We start from the raw sequence: 18,177 nt of genomic DNA on the forward strand, positions 1-18,177 counted from the left end.
CAAATTGACAAAACTACTTTTTAAAAAAATATTTATTTTTTAGTTGTAGTTGGGCACAATATCTTTATTTTATTTATTTTTATGTGGTGCTGAGGATCAAACCCAGGGCCTCCAATGTGCTAGGTGAGCACTCTACCTGTGAGCCACAACCGCAGCCCCTAACAAAACTACTCTTTAAAATAGTTTGGTGTTCTCTAATAAATTTAAAGATATGAATCCTATGACTCAGCAATTTCACTCCTAGAAAGACATAAGCACAACTGCATTAGAAACACTTTGCAACAGTGTCCACAACAGCATTGACTCTAATAGCTAAAAAGCAGAAACAATCCAAATCTAATCAACCACAGAATGAAATATTATATAAGTTGTAGAATATCCAAACAAGAGAATTCTATATGGTAACAAAAATGAACTATAGATAAATGCAGTAAGTTGGGATAATTCAGGAAGGTGACAGAAGCAAGACATAAAATATACAGATAAAGTTCAAAAATAGAAAAACTAACATATATGATTTTGGAATATATAAATTAGTAATAAAACTAAAGAAAAATCAGGATAACCTCTAAGTTACTAAAGAGGGGGCGGCTTTAGGACGTGGGCAATGTTCTACTTCTTAACACAAGCAATGTCTCCTCCACAGACATTCATATAATAATGTTATACTGGGGCTGGAGTTGTGGCTCAGCAGTAGAGTGCTCGCCTAGCATGTGCGAGGCCCTGGGTTCAATCCTCAGCACCACATAAAAATAAATAAATTTAAAAAAAAGGTATTAAGTCCAACTACAACTAAAAAATAAATATTAAAAAAATTTTAAAAAATAATGTCATACTGAAGAGTTGAATTGTTCACTTTTCTGTATGTTGTTATAGTTAAATTTTTAAAAAGAGGGATTAAAAAAGAAATGGCTACTTTCATTATGGATTTCCTTTTCCTTTAGGTAGTTATCCTCTAGTATGTAAAACACCTTTCTTAATGTACAGCTTTAAGAGAGTTCAACATCTCTAGCAATTAGAGAAATGCAAATCAAAACTACTCTAAGATTTCATCTTACTCCTGTCAGAATGGCAATCAATCATCAAGAATACAGGCAACAACAAATGTTGGCGAGGATGTGGTGGAAAAGGCATACACTCATACATTGCTGAAGGGACTGCAAATTGGTGCAACCACTATGGAAAGCAGTATGGAGATTCCTCAGAAAACTGGGAATGGAACCACCCTTTGACCCAGCTACCCCATTCCTTGGTTTATATACCCAAAGGACTTAAAATCAGCACACTATAGTGGTGCAGCTGTATCAATGTTTATAGCAGCTCAATTCACAATAGCTTATCTATGGAACCAACCTAGGTGTCAATCAACAGATGAATGGATAAATTAAATGTGGTATATATACTCAATGGAATATTACTCAGAGCTTTAAAGAAGAGCGAAATTATGGCATTTGCCAGAAAATGGTTGGAGTAGGAGAATATCATGGTAAGCAAAATAAGCCAATCCCATAAAACTAAAGGCCAAATGTTTTCTCTAATTTGTGAATGCTAATTCACAATAAGGTGGGGGTTAGTAGGAAAGAATAGGGTTACCTTAGATTAGGTAGAGGGAAGTGATGGGAGAAGAGGGGAGGAAATTTGGGGATAGGAAAGATAGTAGAATGAAACAGATATTATTACTGTATGTATATATGTGACTACATGACCAATATGATTCTTCAACATGTATACTCAGAAAAATGAGAAATTATATCCCATCTATGCATGATATATCAAAGTGCATAAATGAATTCTACTGTCATGTATAACTAATTAAAACAAACAAACAAACAAAAAGAGACCATGAAATTAATTTGTTTAACTTGGTCAAGGTAAGGCTACTGTATTTAAAATTAGATACAGTTGTTCAAAACCAATTTGACAGTCCTCTAGCCACTACAGTAATCAATATAATTAATGTTATGAAAATGAGAAATCAATACCACTAAAAGGAAATGTTTTAACTGAGTAATAATAATGTAAAGTGAAATATTTTCACCCATTTGTGTAATTATATGAGTCTGTTTTGTAACATACCTAGGTTTGATTTATCATTTTCTTGTTCTCTTTTCAAGGTCATTTTCTTGTCATTAATTTGAGCATGTAGTACTTCAATTTCAGATAATAAGCTTCTTCTGTCTATTTTTTGGAGATATTCCATAGCTGCTTGATATTCAATACCCTTTTTGTAACAAAGGAAAAGAAAAAATCAAGTGAAGAGAGTTGTAAAGATAATAAAATTAACAACCAGAAGTCTGAAGAATAAATGAACCACACATGCTAAAGTTTTTTTCTTTTAAAAATTTCATTATTTTTCTTGTCTAAAATGTGGGAAGATTTCTTGCAGATAGATGCTTCTTTACCTCTAAATACTGTAGTGTATTTCCTAAAAATAAGAGCATTCTTTTACATAACTGCAGTATAATGATCAAAAGAGTAATTAACTTATCATAATATTATCTGGTATAGAGAGTTTATTCAAATTTTGCCAAAAGTTCTTTAAGAAAAAAAAAGTGATTCATTCCTTTGTCTTTTGTGATCTTAAATTTTTTAAAGAGTACAGACAGGTTATTTTGTTACATGTCCATTAATTTTAAAAAAACTTTTTTGGACTAATGTAAGTCAAAGTACTTGAGGGGTTCAGCCAGCTTTCCCCAATAATAGCTTATATAATCAGAGCACATTATCAAAACTAAGAAACTGACATGGATAAAATTCTATTTAAACTATAGGTTTTAATAAAATTTCATTTGTTTACATGTACTCATTTTTTCTCTTGGCATACAGTACTATGAAATTTCATCACTTGAACAGGTTCATATATATGTACCACAATAAGGGTACAAATTATTTCAATCACCACGGAGACTACTCTGTAGTCCTACCCTCTCTCCCTAATCCTAACCTCTGGCAACTACTGATATGTTCTCTATCACTATAATTTTGTCATTTTTAGAAGTTACATAACACACAGGAAGTTTAGGGTATTGATTGTTCCTTTTTTAATTGGTGAATAGTATTTCATTGTATGAATATATCACAGTTTCTCCATCCATTCACTTACTGGAAAACATCTGGGTTGTTTCAAGTATTTGATTATTACAAAGAAAATTACTGTGAACATTCATAAATAGGTTCATAAATAGACACAAGTTTTCATTTCTGTTGATTAAATATCTACAAGTGTGACTGCTAGGCTGTGTAACAGATGTACGTTTACCTTTACAAGACACTGCCAGATTTAGTTTCCAGAGTAGCAGTCCTACTTTACACTGCTTACCAGCAATGTATGTGACATGCAGTTTCTCTCCCTCTTTACCAGCACTTGGTGGAGTCACTATTTTTTATTGTGCCCAGTCTAATAGATGCATGGTGGCCTCAGTTGGTTGTGGTCTCATATTTCCCCAAGTGGATTCTGATTATGCATTTCATAGAAGTACAACAAATTAATTCCTTCGTATTAGGAAGTACTCGATGTCTTTCTTTCCTCATTACTGGTAATATTGATTCTGATCATTTGGGTGGGGTTTGCAAGGTTTCTCCAGTGTAAAGTTACTGTTTTTCCTTTTGTAGTTAAAAATGCTCTTTTAGGAATTTTACTTTTCTTATCAACTTTTTCACATTAGTTTTAGCATCCACTGTTGATTATTGCTGAATCGATCGTTACTATATTGTTGAATAAAGTATGATCTTATAATTCCTTTGTTCCTTCTACATTTAATAGCTGGCATTCAACTGTGATAATATATATCCATCTATATGAGCTCATGAATTCTTATTTTACTCTTAACTTTAAAATCTGTTACTTTCATTTTGTTTGATCTTTTAATTTTCTAACTTTGGCCAGTGAGGGAACCTTCAACAGGCTTCTGTGACCTTCTGTCATATTCCCTTATTTCTTTGAATAATTCTTTACATGCTGGCAAAATGAGGGATTCCAGGTTTACCTTATTGTCTTCCTACTCTATTCTTGGAATCACCAAATTCAAAAGGATTCCTAATTCTTTTTAATGGATAATATATTTAAAAAAAAACAAGTCCTGGGTACTAAGTATTGTGAGAAGATTTAAAAAATTTTTGTTTTAGTTGTAGATGGACACAAAACCTTTAACTTTTTTTTTAAAGAGAGAGTGAGAGAGGGGGGAGAGAGAGAGAGAGAGAAAGAATTTTTAATATTTATTTTTTAGTTCTTGGCGGACACAACATCTTTGTTTGTATGTGGTGCTGAGGATCGAACCCGGGCCGCACACATGCCAGGCGAGCGCGCTACCGCTTGAGCCACATCCCCAGCCCAAAAACCTTTAATTAATTAATTTATTTATATGTGGTGCTAAGGATCTAATCCATCAATGTACACTGAGTTGCAACCCCAGCCCTGTGAGAAGATTTTTAACTACTGACTTGATTCTGTTGTAGGTCTTTTCAGGTATTTTATTTCTTCCTGCATGAATTTTGATAAGTGATTTTTTAAAAATTTCACCTCAATTTTTTTATTTTTATAAATAAAATAATTTATAATATTTTGTTATTTTATTTGTTGCATGTTTAATTATGATCTCATCTTCATTTATAACATTTAAAAATCATAATGAATTCTCCAGAAAAGATTTTCTTATTAGCATTTTCAAGGAACCAATTTTTAATGTTTTATCCTCTATATTGTACTGGTTATACTTTATTATAGTTAATCCTCATTATTAATGGATCCTGTGTTTTCAGATTTGTCTACTTGATAAAAAGTTTTTGTAACCCTCAAATCAATACTTGTATTGCTTTGTCAGACATAGTTAGAGTAGTAAAAAATTTAAATTTCCTCATGCACATGTTCCTGGCTGAGTTAAACAAGGGCATACTCTACCTTTGTATTTTAGCTCTCATATTGTACACAAATGTCCTGTTTAGTAACTTGTTTTTCCATATTGTGCTTTTTATTTGTGATTTCATGGTTTTAAATGGCCCACAAGTGAAGGGCTTGGTGTTCCTAAGTGCAAGAAATCTGTGATGTGCTTTAAGGAGAAAATTGTGTTAGATAATCTTCTGTATGATTGCTCTTTGCCGTGTTAAACATTAATGAATAATATACAACACAGAAAGTATTTTTTTTTCTTTTTTTAATGGCACTGAGTACTGAGCCCAGGGCCAAGAGTATGCTAGGCAAGCATTCTACCACTGAGATACATCTCTTCTCCCCTCCCCATATAAGATTTCTTTAAACACAACCACACAGAAAATAAGATCATGTATTGACTGGTTGATGAAAATATTGTGATTGAGGCATGCAGTAATCTATTCCTGTATTTCCCACAGGAGCAATGACTCCTTGTAGGTTTATAAAATATAACTACTGCAAATAATGAGAAGTGACTGTATCTTATTCCTTCTCTTTTCTTTAGGTTTTACTGCTCTTTTTAACTTTCCACGTTTGAGGACTATCTCATTAATTTTAAGTTTTTCTTACTTTCTAATATAAGACAAAAGGTAATGTTCTTCTCCTTAATACTCCTAGTGGCCCCTGTTAAAAATGCTAATCTTCATACTTAAATTAAGACTCTAAAACAAATCAGCAACTGATTTTCTTATTACTATTAAAAATAGTATTCTTTAAAATAAAATTTTGTTTTGATACCTGTTCTTGTATTCGCTGTTCCAAACACTTTAATAATCCAACTGCATCTTTAGTACCTAGAGCTGTCAGTTCAGTCTGAAATGCAGCTAGCAAAACATTGCACTCCTTTAAGAAAACATGTTGGAGAGCAAGTAGAAATTCCCCTCGCCAGTCCGGGAGGCTCTCATGAGATTGAGAATTATCATAAACCTAGCAGAGTACAAATAACAAAAGTTAGGTTTCAAATAAGCATGTTTTTAAAACATTCCACTAACCAAAATAGGTATTTAAAAGAACGTATGTATTTTCAGACTCAAAAATACATACAATAATTTATGTGAAAATTCATATAAAAAAGAATTTAATTTACAAAGTTCATTATTGTCATTAAAAATAACAATGCTACATAGAATATAATATTCTTTGGGTACCTCAGATTCCCTTTGCACTTGTATTTTGGTAATTAAATCCTTAAGAGATGAGATGATCTTAAGGTAAGCTCTTCTCTCTTCTAGCCAAAATTCTGAAACCTGTTGAATAGAATGATCTTCTCCATCACCACATGGTGACTCAGTAAGAGAAAGCACCTGCATGCCCTCATTATGAACAGCTCTCAGTAATCCCTAGAAACCAAAATCCAAAAGCCAAAGTTATGACAACTCCTCCAAATACTGAAAAAATGAGAGCTACAAAGAAAAATAAATATTAAGCAATATAGCATTATGAAGCAAAATAGATTTAGAAAAGCAACTGCAGAAAAGAAACTCCAGGCACCTTTACTAAATGCCTTCTTCCTGTGGAGAGCTAAGTCAATTGCAATAGATGGTCTATGATTTCCATAGCTTTCATCTCTTAAGTTCCTTCAGTTTAGCTAATGTACTCTTCCCAGATTTAATGATTAGCCACTGATTTGACCAAAAGAAATACTGTGAGAAAAACTTCCATTCCTTGAGACTGCTTTTATAATTTTGGCAAACAAAAACACCAATAATAAAAATTATTTTTTAAATCTTCATAACATAATTATTTAATATATTATATTTTATTATCTGTGGAATATGGGAATAAAATGAAATAGATTCTCATGGATTTTTTTTTTCTTTTAAGTCATTTATTTTAGCCTGTTTTCATTTGAAGCATGAGGTGAGTGCTACTCTTTGCTTCTATTTGATGGGTAGACTGTACTAGACTTTGTTTGAGCAACCAGGGATGCTACTTCCAACATCCTTTTTCCTCAATATCTAGTTAACAGAGAATTGACAAAAAGATCTGGTCACTCACTAATCCTGGAAGAAAGGAGGGTGTGGAGGGCAGCATATTTTCTCCCTCTCTCTCTCCCTTCCTTCAATCTTTCTTGCTATACAAGTTTTTTCAGAGATCCAGTATATAACTTTAAATAAACTACAATGTTCAACATAGAAATTATACAGGCTAAGTTTATTAAAATATATACCTTTATTTTCTTTGGAAATGATTCTGTTAAATTTTCACCTTCTTCTCCTCGTCCTTCTGATGCTGTGTCAAATCCCTGATTTTGTGTAAGATAAACTCCCTGACTCCAGTCTGATCCAGAATCTAAAATAAAGAAAACAATCATTTGTTGTTAAACAAACAAACAAACAAAAATAAAAAAAAATACCCTCTCCAAACAAAAATAACACGTTTTAATCAAATACTATAAACATTCCAGAATTTTATATAACTTACCACTGGAATATATTTCTCTAGTTTGGTAAGCATTAGAATACGTTAATTCAGGTATCAAGGATCCCTAATTAGAAAAAAAGAAACAACATACATAAATATTTTTGTTTTAATAAAAACAGAACCCAAGGAACTATTTTGCTGTTATAATGCTGTAAAAAGAAAAAAAAGGAAAGAAAAAGAAAAAAACTCAATCTAAGCATACTTGAAATGAAACTATCTATGATTTATAACAAGTCTATAATTTTTTCCTTATGGATTTTACCATAGTAAGAAGAGATAGTTATTATTTAAGGAACCATAACAAGTTGCAAATTTACATAAGAACTCTATTATCTAATACAATGGGGAAATTTAAATTCTAATAGTATAAAGAAGAGATATTTCCCAAATTTCTTTTAAAATTTTTGCTTAAAAACAGATTGTTGACAACAGTGGAAACTCCCCCCACATGACAACAACAAAATAAATACCTCTTTAGGTCTCAGACACTGTATCACTGCCTTCAATGTACCACACTCCTCTGTCAGTAACTCAACAGCAACATAATGTTCCCTCTTTAAAGTTTCAGTTTCTGAAATATGTCTGGATTCCATATCCAAAATTTCAGCGGCATGAAGTTCTTGTATGTTTTCAATTCTTTTAGTAAATTGCCTAATTATTTCAGAGACTTTTTCTGAGGAACAGCTAGTCTGTATATCAATTTGAATTCCTGCATTTTTAACAAGAATTTGTGGAGTCTGGTTGCTCATGTTGACCTTGAGTATTTGGTCCGTTTGGGATGCAGTGTTTTTACCTACTTCAATAGGAAGTGGCTCTAAGCAGATGTTTCTGTTTGTTGGTACTTCAGACTTATGCTCTTTTATTAAGAAGTGGGATAATTTATTTTTTTCCTCATCAAGTTGATTCTTAACTTGGCTTAAATCTCTCTGAAGAGATGCCATATTTGTCTCTTTTACCTGAAACACAGATAAATTAAGTTGAAAATCTTGCACATCAAATGAAGAACTTACAGTGGAGAGGGAAAGAGTATAATTTCATTTATATGTTCACTTGCCTCAGAATAATAGGAAAAACACTTTGGAAACTGTAATACATATATACTTTCGCATGTATGTATGGTCACAGGTTACTACAAAATTGAAATAATTTTATTAGCCTTTACTTTTGTTTCTCAAGGGATTTAAGTTCTCTTTAACAGCAGTTTTTCGCTTCCTTTACTAAAAGACTAGAGATTAAAAGCATTCTTCTAATATAAAGATTCCTAGCAAAACAAGCAAGGAGATGGTGAATAGATTTATAACAATGGAATTTTTCAAAAAGACTTGTAAATTTAGTTTAAGTTATGGCTCTGGACTTGTTTCTATAGGAAATTTTGAAAGGGAATTAAGATGGGTAGAAATGAATGAATTAGGAGTTATGTTACTTGTCTTACCAAAAGCTCTTTTTGAAGTTTTTCTGTCCTTTCTTTGAAAGTGGCAAGTTCTTCTTTGGTAGCCACCAACTCGATTCTAAGAGCCTCAAGTTCTTCAAAAAACCCACTTTCTCCACTGGCATTTATTAACTCAGTAGTTGTCTGGATAACAGTAGAAAACATAAGAAATACACCATTTAAAAAAAAAAAAAAGCTAAGTTCAAAGCATTTACACATTCTAATGAAGCTTTTCCAAGACTGACTGCCTAGGGGTTTTAGTGATAAATGCTCTTTCAACAAATAGTGAAACATTTTAAGAACTATCGTTTTGTATTCTTAAGGAAATAAGAAAGATTTTCTGGGAATGAAAGACAAATCATGCCATTAATATATATATATATATATATAACATTTATAAATTATTGATAAAAGTATTCTTTGTGCCACTCAAAAGTTTCATATTTATATTACTTTCCTCAAAAGATATGAGCTCAAAGATAATTATTATAAGTTATACCTAAAAAGTTATATTAATATTTTAATAATTATTTTAATAATTATTTTAATAATTATTACCTAATATGCAATTCCAATGAGCTAGGAAGAAGAAGTATAGTGAATGAAATTATTATCCTTTGCCAATATAAATTAAGTAGACATAAAATCCCAATGTATCAATTAATCTTCTGGGGCAGGTAAGACTGAACTTCTGGTACTTGAAATTGTAAGTTTATTAAGTGAGGGAACTTGAAGGAAAAAAGTCTTTGTCATGTCTGTCATACACTAAGAAATAACTGCAATTTCTGATCTTGTAAGTAGACTTAGGTCAGTTACAAATTTTTCCTAAGAAGAATAAAATCTATTATGAGGCATAAAATTTGCCAAGCTAATAACTTGTTACTCATATTAATTCAATATGAATATATTTTGATATTTTTATAATTGTATCTCACCTACGTAACTTTCACAGATTTTATGCCAAAATTGTTTTTGCAAAATTGTGGTATGACCATTTTATGAAGCTCTCCCCCAACCAAAAAAAAAAAAAATTGTGCTGGTATTAATTAAAAATCATCTATTAATAAACTGTCTTCGGTGCAAGATTAGAATGTATAGAATACTCATGAATATACATTATTGTGGTGGTGATGATTATGGGGTGCACTATGGTACTTAAAAGAGATGATGACATAACATACTTAGTAGAGGTACATTAAGGGGGAAAATATCCACAGAAATTCTAGAGGACATTTGCTAAATTTAATGTTTCCATATTTATTTGAACTATTCTAATTAATGACAACCCTGATTGAATAAAGATGTTTGAAGATCACAAAATATAATTTGGGCCCATTATTCTAGTGATAATAAAATGACCCTATATTGTTAAATTTAATCTGGTCTCTATACCTTGAGTTTCTGTGTAAGAAATGTTACTTGTCTGCAATGTAACTTGGTAGGAAATCAAATGAACAGAGTATAATCAACTACTAAGTCTCAGCCAATGATAGTAGGCAACTATGTTTCAGCCAATCATAGGCAATCAACCAATCAAATCACATCCAAACAAGGTCTAGCCATGACCAATCAAGCAATTTCTGAATTTTATTTGTGAGTTCTGCCTCTAAATACCACCCACTGTTGCACAGTGAAACTGTTTGAATCTCTTCTGGTTCTGAGTGTTGCACAATGCATGTAGCACTTTTTGCTCAAACAAATTCTTTAGTTTGTCTAAAGTTCTTTAAGAACAGTATGATTTTTTTAAATAAAATCCCATTATGTATAAATTGGTAGGTGTCAGCAGAACTGTTTGACTTAGTAAATTACCAATCAGCTTAATAAGCAAAGGAAAAAAAAAGAGTTTCTTAGGGTATTTTATGTGAAAAACTCAAATATAAAACTAACCTTGAGAACAAAATCTCCGTGAGGGCTTCTTTTCCTTTCTTTTCCTTCAAGTTTTTTCTTACTGTCCTCCAGTAACTTCTGCAGTTCTATCTGCTTCTTTTCTTTTTCCAAAGCATTTTTCTCTGCAGTTTCTACTTGTTCTTTTTTTGAAATCAAAGTAGTATGCATTTCAATCACTTGTCTTTCTAAGTCTGATATTCTCAAGGTTAATGCAGACATATCTGACTCCATCTTGTTTTCTGTTATTTGATTTAAATTCTGCATATTTTCCTTTTCAAATTCTGATGAAGCTACTCCTTTATCTTGATAGAATTTCACATATTCCTGAACTGCCTCAAGTTGGATTTGACTTACAAGAGCAGCAGCTACTTTCTCCTCAAGTACTTTCTGTAGGTTTACGATCTTCTTCTGAAGCATTTCTGTTTCAGATTGGCCTTGTTCTTTTATGTCTTCTATTTGTTTATAACACTGGATAAGTTCTAAGTCCTTTGCGCTAACAGAGCTCTCAAGCTGTAGCAGTTTCGTTTCCAAATTTCTGGAAACTTTGGTGCTTTCTTCAAAAGATCTGAGATACATCTTGTTCTCAGGGGGTTTAAGAACATCTTCAATATGGATTACTTCCAGTTCGGGTTGGTCTTTGCTGATATCATCTATAGTCATGCTAACACTTTCATCTGGTATACTTTGGGTTTTTTCCTTAGGGTCATGTTCTCTCTTCAAGTTGACTAATTCTTGTGTTAGCGGATCCATTTTAAAATTGGTTTCTTTAAGTACATTTTTTGTGAAGGCCATTTCTTCATTAGTGATTTCTACTTGCTGTTCCAAAGCCAGCTTTTCAGCTATAACCTTTTCTAACTGATGTTTCAAGCTGTCCTCTTGTTCTGAGGGGGTACTGGTATCCACCAACATATTCTGTTCAATATATGACAATTCCTCCTGAAGTTTTTCAATCACTTCATTGAGCTTGTCTGTTTCTTCTTCTCTATTTTTCTTCAAACGTTCTTGATCACTCTTCAGACATTCTATTTGGGCTTCAAGATCCCTTATCAGTTCATTTTTTTCTTCAAAATCCTATTAGTTAATGAAAAAGGGAAACACAGAAAAGTATGTATTCATATTTTAAAATTTTGTTTTATTTTAGGGTAAAAACTTAAAGATGATCAGGCACAAAAGCTGTATGCTTGTCAGACACATTATGTTACAATAATAGACCAACAATATAGACCAACACCTCCCTTATCACATCAAACAAAGACCTTATTTAGAACATCATTCTGGAAGTTCTATTAAACATAAGTGGCTTATGCTTTTAGTATTTGATTCTCTATTAGGAAAATGTCAACATTAGTACATTTTATTGGAAAGGATAAAATACTGAATTAAGTCTATAACAGATGGCATCCAAAGCTAATTACTCTATTTAACTATATTAGATTTCAGATAATAACCAATTTTAAATGAGTATACCTTGTTATCTGTTGTAAGTCTAATTTGTTGATGAAAGTCTCTAATTTGCTCATTTAATTGATCAATTTCTACCTCTTTTTCCTGTATTATTTGAGCAAATTTCCCAAATAGCATATGCTGGTCATGAGTAGAGATAGCCTCAGGATCCTTCATGGCAAATCTCAATTTCTCCATTTCATCCTAGTGACAAAAATAACCATCATAGTTGGATGTATTAATGACATGGCATTTTTCACAACATTGTTTCAATTAAGTCTTATAAAAAATACATTTCCTACAATGTACAAGTAAAAAAAATTAGACACAATGTAGATCAATAATTCTTGAAATATTTTCATAAAAGATCTCAAAAATTTAATTATGAACAGAAAATAAGTTCCATGCAAATCTATTTGCTTGCTAGTGTTCTTCGAGTATTATTTAGATCTGGACTTAGTAAATGTTTATTATAACTACATAGGAGCAAAACTTATTATCTCTTTATAGAAAAAAAATTTTCTAAAATAGTTACCTTGAATAATTTATTTTCTTGTTCAAGTTCCTGTAGACGGGTAGTGGATTCCTTTTTCTGTATTTCCAATTGCATATGTAGTTGCTGAACTTCTTCATTTTTATTTTCAAGCTCATCTCTAAATTGCTCTAGTTGTTCTTCTAAGTTTGTTATCTTTAATATCAAAATTATGAAAAGTAAAGAAAAAAAACTTTACACAGATGTTTGTTAAGATAGAATTAAGAATGTTGGGGCTGGGGCTGTAGCTCAGTGGTAGAGCGCCTGCTGTGCACATGTGAGGCACTGGGTTCGATCCTCAGTACCACATAAAAATAAAGATATTGTGTCCAACTACAACTAAAAAAATTTAAAAAAAAAGAATGTTGTATTTGCTTTACAAAGTACATATGCTTAATTCATAAGAATAAAGGAAAGTGGTTTTCTAAGCCAGCCATACCTGTATGGTTCCTAGACATGCTCACACTGCACATTCTTTTTTTTTGTTTTTTGGTTTGTTTATTTTGTTTTTGTTTTGGCACTGGGGACTGAACCCAAGGGAGCTTTATCATGGAACCACATCCCCAGCCCTTTTTTTCATTTTATAGTTTTTAGATAGAGTCATGCTAAGTAAGTTGCTTAGGGTCTTGCTAAGTTGCTGAGGCTGGCCTCAAACTTGCAATCTTCCTGCCTCAGACTTCTGAGTTGTGGGATTATAGGTGTGTGCCACCGTGCCTGTCACACTGCACATTCTTAAACCATCTTGCCCAATTAGAAGACACCTTAAAGAAGGACACCAGGAAACATTTTCTACCATAAGCAGAAGGAGTCACAGAAAGGAGCAGTCCACATGCTAACTCTTATGTTAAATTCAGTTAAAATTAAGTTAGTTGCTATTGAAAAGCTTAGAAAAATTGTAGAATTAATTCAGTTATTCTAGTATCAAATAAAACTAACTTAATATAGTCCCACAAATATCTAATTATAATCCATTGAATGCCCTGGCTGCTTTGTGGTTTGATTAAGCAGATGGAAGCAGAGATACACAATAAGGTCAAGAGATCTTTAGGTCTGAATTGCAGAGTAAGTTAACAAAATAATTTTAGTAGAAAATCAGAGAGCTCTTACTTATAGGAAAACAGAAATTTAATTTTTGAAGATAGATTATTAGTAATAAAAGTAAAACAATCCTCTTTGATGGTTATACAAAAAAAATGAACCTGATGACGAATATTAAGAGCTAATTATTGCTCTATTTAAAAAAAATGGGTTTGAGGACATTAGCAGTCACTTTAGCTCACTGCTTCACAGCTACTTAATATTTAATAAATGAATTTATAAACATATATTTACTTGATGATCAAAAATGTTGCATTAACAGCAACCTAAGATGCAGAAGCAGTGTTTAGTAGTAACTGGCTCAGAGCCAACTTTAAATCATTTAGTGCCTTAAAGTTGAAAAGGGGCATATATTGCTTATATACTGATACATCACATAATTAGAATCATTCTAGCACAGGCAAGGCAAGGCCTTAAAAATCAGCCTAAAAAAAGAAATCAGCAAGGAAAAAAAAATCAGCCTAATATTTCTTAAACAGAAATGGTATCAATACTAAATAATGGCTATTATTTATAGAGAATTACTGCTAGGCATAGGTACAAAGTACTTTATATATTGTTATTTTTTAAAAAGCCTGTAACAACCTTAGGAGCTCTATTCTATGATTAACCCCATTTCAGAACTGAGGAAGGGAGTTACAGCAAGGAGTAACTTGTCCTGAGGTCACATGTCTACTATGTGGTGAAACCACCTTTTGAACCTGGGGAGTTCCAGTCCTAAACTATAATTTATCCTGTTTCTAATAACTAATGTCTAAGACCTCTACTTAAATTTTTTTTGTAACACTGATATTGAACTCTGTAGACACTAAAATACATTTAGTGGTTGTACATATATAATTTCCAGGTTAGTTTATTGAAAATTGTGATGACTGTATCTTCTTCAAAGTTATCTGACAGTATGTACACCTATTCTCTTCTATAACAAATTTTAATGACAAGGTATTATAAAATCAACATACACATAGTTATTTAAGTAAAATTGCTGCCCCACCTCACATGACCTTTTTTTTTTCCTTGTAATATCACTTAATAGTCAAATTCTTAGCTCTATGTCTTAAAAGCCCTGCTACTCAAAGTGTAGTCTCTGGAGCAGCAGAATAGGCATCATGTGAGAGCACGTTTGATGCACAGAATCTTGTGCTGCACTCAAGATCTGCATTTTGGAAGCTGAGGTTGTGGCTCAGTGGTAGAGCGCTTGCCTAGCATGCGTGAGGCACAGGGTTTGATCTTCAGCTATCAGCACCACATTTTAAAAAAAAAAGGTATTTAGTTTTTCTACAACTAAAAATTAAAAAAAAAAGATTAAAAAAAAGACCTGCACTTTAACAAGATCCCCAGCTGATTCATATGCAGAGAAGGACTGGTTTAAAGTACTAACATTTTTTTATTTTAAGTAGCTGAACTTTAGACATCACATCAGACTTTAGTTTCTCCAAATGACACTATGGAACATTCTTGTTATTCAAGCAGACTCTAGTTTCAGGCTGTCTTATAACAACACCCAAACCAGAACATTAGAAAGGTTTAAACTTGTTTTACTTATCTACCAATTGATATCTAGACTATTTGGATGACACTGATTTGTACCTATTTGAGTCTTATTTTATTTTTTAAGTGTTTTTTTCTCTTAAAAAAAAGTATAGGGGCTGGGGTTGTGGCTCAGTGGTAGAGCATTTGCCTGGCATGTGTGAGCCACTGTGTTCGATTCTCAGCACCACATATAATCAAAAAATAAAATAAAGGTCCATCAACAACTTAAAAAAATGTTAAAAAACTTATATATGTTCCACTAATTAGATAGCATATTCCTTGAAGTCTGGTGTTGATTTCACAACTGAACAAAAGTGCTCTACATTCAGAAACAGCTTAATAATAAATGTTGAATGACAGTCTTTAACATTTTTCACTAACAAGCAAAATATATTCAGTGTTCTGGCATCATAGCATCATAGGGTTCCAGAATCAGTTCTTTCTGTCTGTACTAAGTACTAACCTCTCTTAAGGATCAGGTCACACACTGGCAAATTAGGAGATTTTAGAACAGAATCTATTCCCAGGGAGAGTGTTAAGGGTTAATGGGACAAGGCATCTAATATACTTTCTAGCCCTCAGCCCTCAGCAAAGTTAACTATTATTTACTATTGCTATCTGTAAACTAGAGCTCATTAGTTCTACAGAGAGCTAAAACTTACTGATCCTTTTCCCAAAATAACTATTGTCTCCACAATATTTCCTTCTCCTATAAGAAGCTGTTTTCTTCTTTTTATTCATCCCACATTTCTAAATAGTCTAATGAACTTTCAAAAAATGTTTTATACAAATCTAGGTTTTAGGAGTATTTGAACGTCTCAACTATAATGATACATAAAGATATCTTTATGTTTATACTCAATAGGAAATCTGAAAACATTTGCCTAGTTTTCAGGATAGAATGCTTAAGTTATTTTCATTAAAAGACATATGCTTTAATTCTACATTCATACCTCTCATTATTCAGTTATAGGTAAGGGAGTGAGTTCTGATATAATACTCATTATAGTTATTTAAAGCAAGTAAATGAAGGTCAGCTGTTATTTTAATTTGTATATATTCACTCAACATCTTTGGCTCTGGGTCTCTATGTGCAAAAACTGAAAGTCAGTTAACAGATGCTCTCTATGGTTTCTTATAGTTCTGTACTACTAGTACTATGATCCTGAGTAAAAGGTAGATGTTTATTAGAAACTTAATTCAGGAAATTAAGGTGTTAGTAGATATATATTACATTCAAATGATAATAAAAATAATAGGGCATGGTGGCACATGAATGTAGTTACAGCTACTCAGGAAGCTGATGTGAGAGGATTGCTTGAACCCTGTAATTTGGAGTTTATAGTCAGCCTGGCACTATACTTAATGGCTTCCATCTCAAAATACAAAAACAAAAACAAAAAAACCTGTGTGTGTGTGTGTGTGTGTGTGTGTGTGTGTGTGTGTGTATAGAATTAGGGCTAAGGAAATAACTCAGTGATGGAATGCTTGTGTGAGGCCCTTTGAGCCCCAGAACACACACACAAATGAAGAGAAACAACTAGTAAGCTACATCAAGTATCCTTAATCAACTACCACTACTTTTAGATCCAGTTGTGAAGGTTCATTTTTTGGGGGAGGAGATTATTCAGTATTTAAGATAAATCATTAAGTATTAATTCCTTTCAAATATACAGAAATAGTTACACACACAAAAAGTGTGCTCACTGCTTCCATGAAAACTCCAAACTTAATAAACAAGAACTTCTCAGATGTTACATAAAAATGGGAAAACGATCCTTCTCATGGATTATTTCAACTATAGTAATTTCTATGGATTCCTTTTTTCTTCTTTGAACTACAAATTCACTGAACCGTCATTTTAGCTGATGTCTAAATTAGTTTTGTAAACAGATTTCCAAGTACTTATTACCAAATACTTCTACGATATTTAAGCAAAATAAGTAATTATTAAAATAAATTTAAATGTTCTGAGAAAAATTCTATGGAAAGAGACAAAAACATAATTAAAAACATTTTAAACATTTAAAATTATTTATTACTATACAATGTTGAGTATTATATGTTTTAGGAAAACTACTAGTAGACAAAGAAAGTTAAAATTACTATAGCTCTAAAGGTAAATTTTCTTTTCTTGTTCTCACAGGGGTATTATTATGTTGCCTAGGCTGACCTTAACCTCCTTGGCTCAAGTGATTCATTCTCCTGCCTCAGAGTCCTGAGAAGCAGGGACTACAGGCATGCACCACCATGCCTAATTGGATCCTTCTCTTTAAGAAGGAGGGAGAAGGGCAACACAGGATAACTTTATAGTTACTTTCTTGTTATTATTATTTTGTGGTGCTGCAGATTCAAACCCACATTGAGCTAAATTCCCATTCCTAGTTCATTATTAATCTTTTAAGCACAAGCTTCATATGTTGTAAAACAATACTATCAATTCTCAGGGAAAAGTTTAAAAAGAAAAAGGAAAGCAAGCAAACCCAAATTCACAGTAGAGAGGAGCAAAAACTCAATGCCCATAGCACGAACAGGAGAAAATAGATGCTGCCTTTTGTCCTAACTACTACATTTCTCCACTGTCCTCTTCATTCAGCCCGTACCTGCTAAATTATCCTTTCTCCCTCTCTAAATTTCTTCTTGCTTCAAAGTGCTCACACTAGGTATCCTCTCAACCTGGAATAAACTTCCTTCATAAGCTTATCAGTTCACATGTTTATTGTCTTGAAGATCAATTTAGGCACTGAATTGAGAAAGTCTATACTTTGGTTTTAGACCACAAACTTCATTTTGTTCAAATGATATTTTCAAGGTAACTGATTTTAAAATAACTCAAAACATATTTTGTCATTTAAAAATAAAGTGGTAGAGCGCTTGCCTAGTATGTGTGAGGCACTGGGTTCA

The 18,177-nt window shown here is 32.2% G+C and overlaps 1 protein-coding gene across 1 annotated transcript; it reads right to left on the minus strand.

Annotated features, from left to right (window-relative positions):
* Positions 1-265: 265 nt before the first annotated feature.
* LOC308640013 (A-kinase anchor protein 9-like) lies at positions 266-17,133 on the minus strand (the record flags this gene model as incomplete). Its single annotated transcript, XM_081312087.1, has 12 exons — positions 266-312; positions 2,077-2,221; positions 5,666-5,854; positions 6,076-6,267; positions 7,098-7,219; positions 7,352-7,415; positions 7,822-8,307; positions 8,784-8,924; positions 10,668-11,738; positions 12,135-12,314; positions 12,646-12,798; positions 17,128-17,133. The coding sequence occupies 12 exons, from the start codon at positions 17,131-17,133 to the stop codon at positions 266-268; spliced, it is 2,796 nt and encodes a 931-aa protein (XP_081168213.1).
* Positions 17,134-18,177: the final 1,044 nt, after the last annotated feature.

This window comes from Spermophilus citellus (genome assembly GCF_964194105.1).
Source record: "Spermophilus citellus genome assembly, contig: SCAFFOLD_191, whole genome shotgun sequence".
NCBI lineage: Eukaryota > Metazoa > Chordata > Mammalia > Rodentia > Sciuridae > Spermophilus > Spermophilus citellus.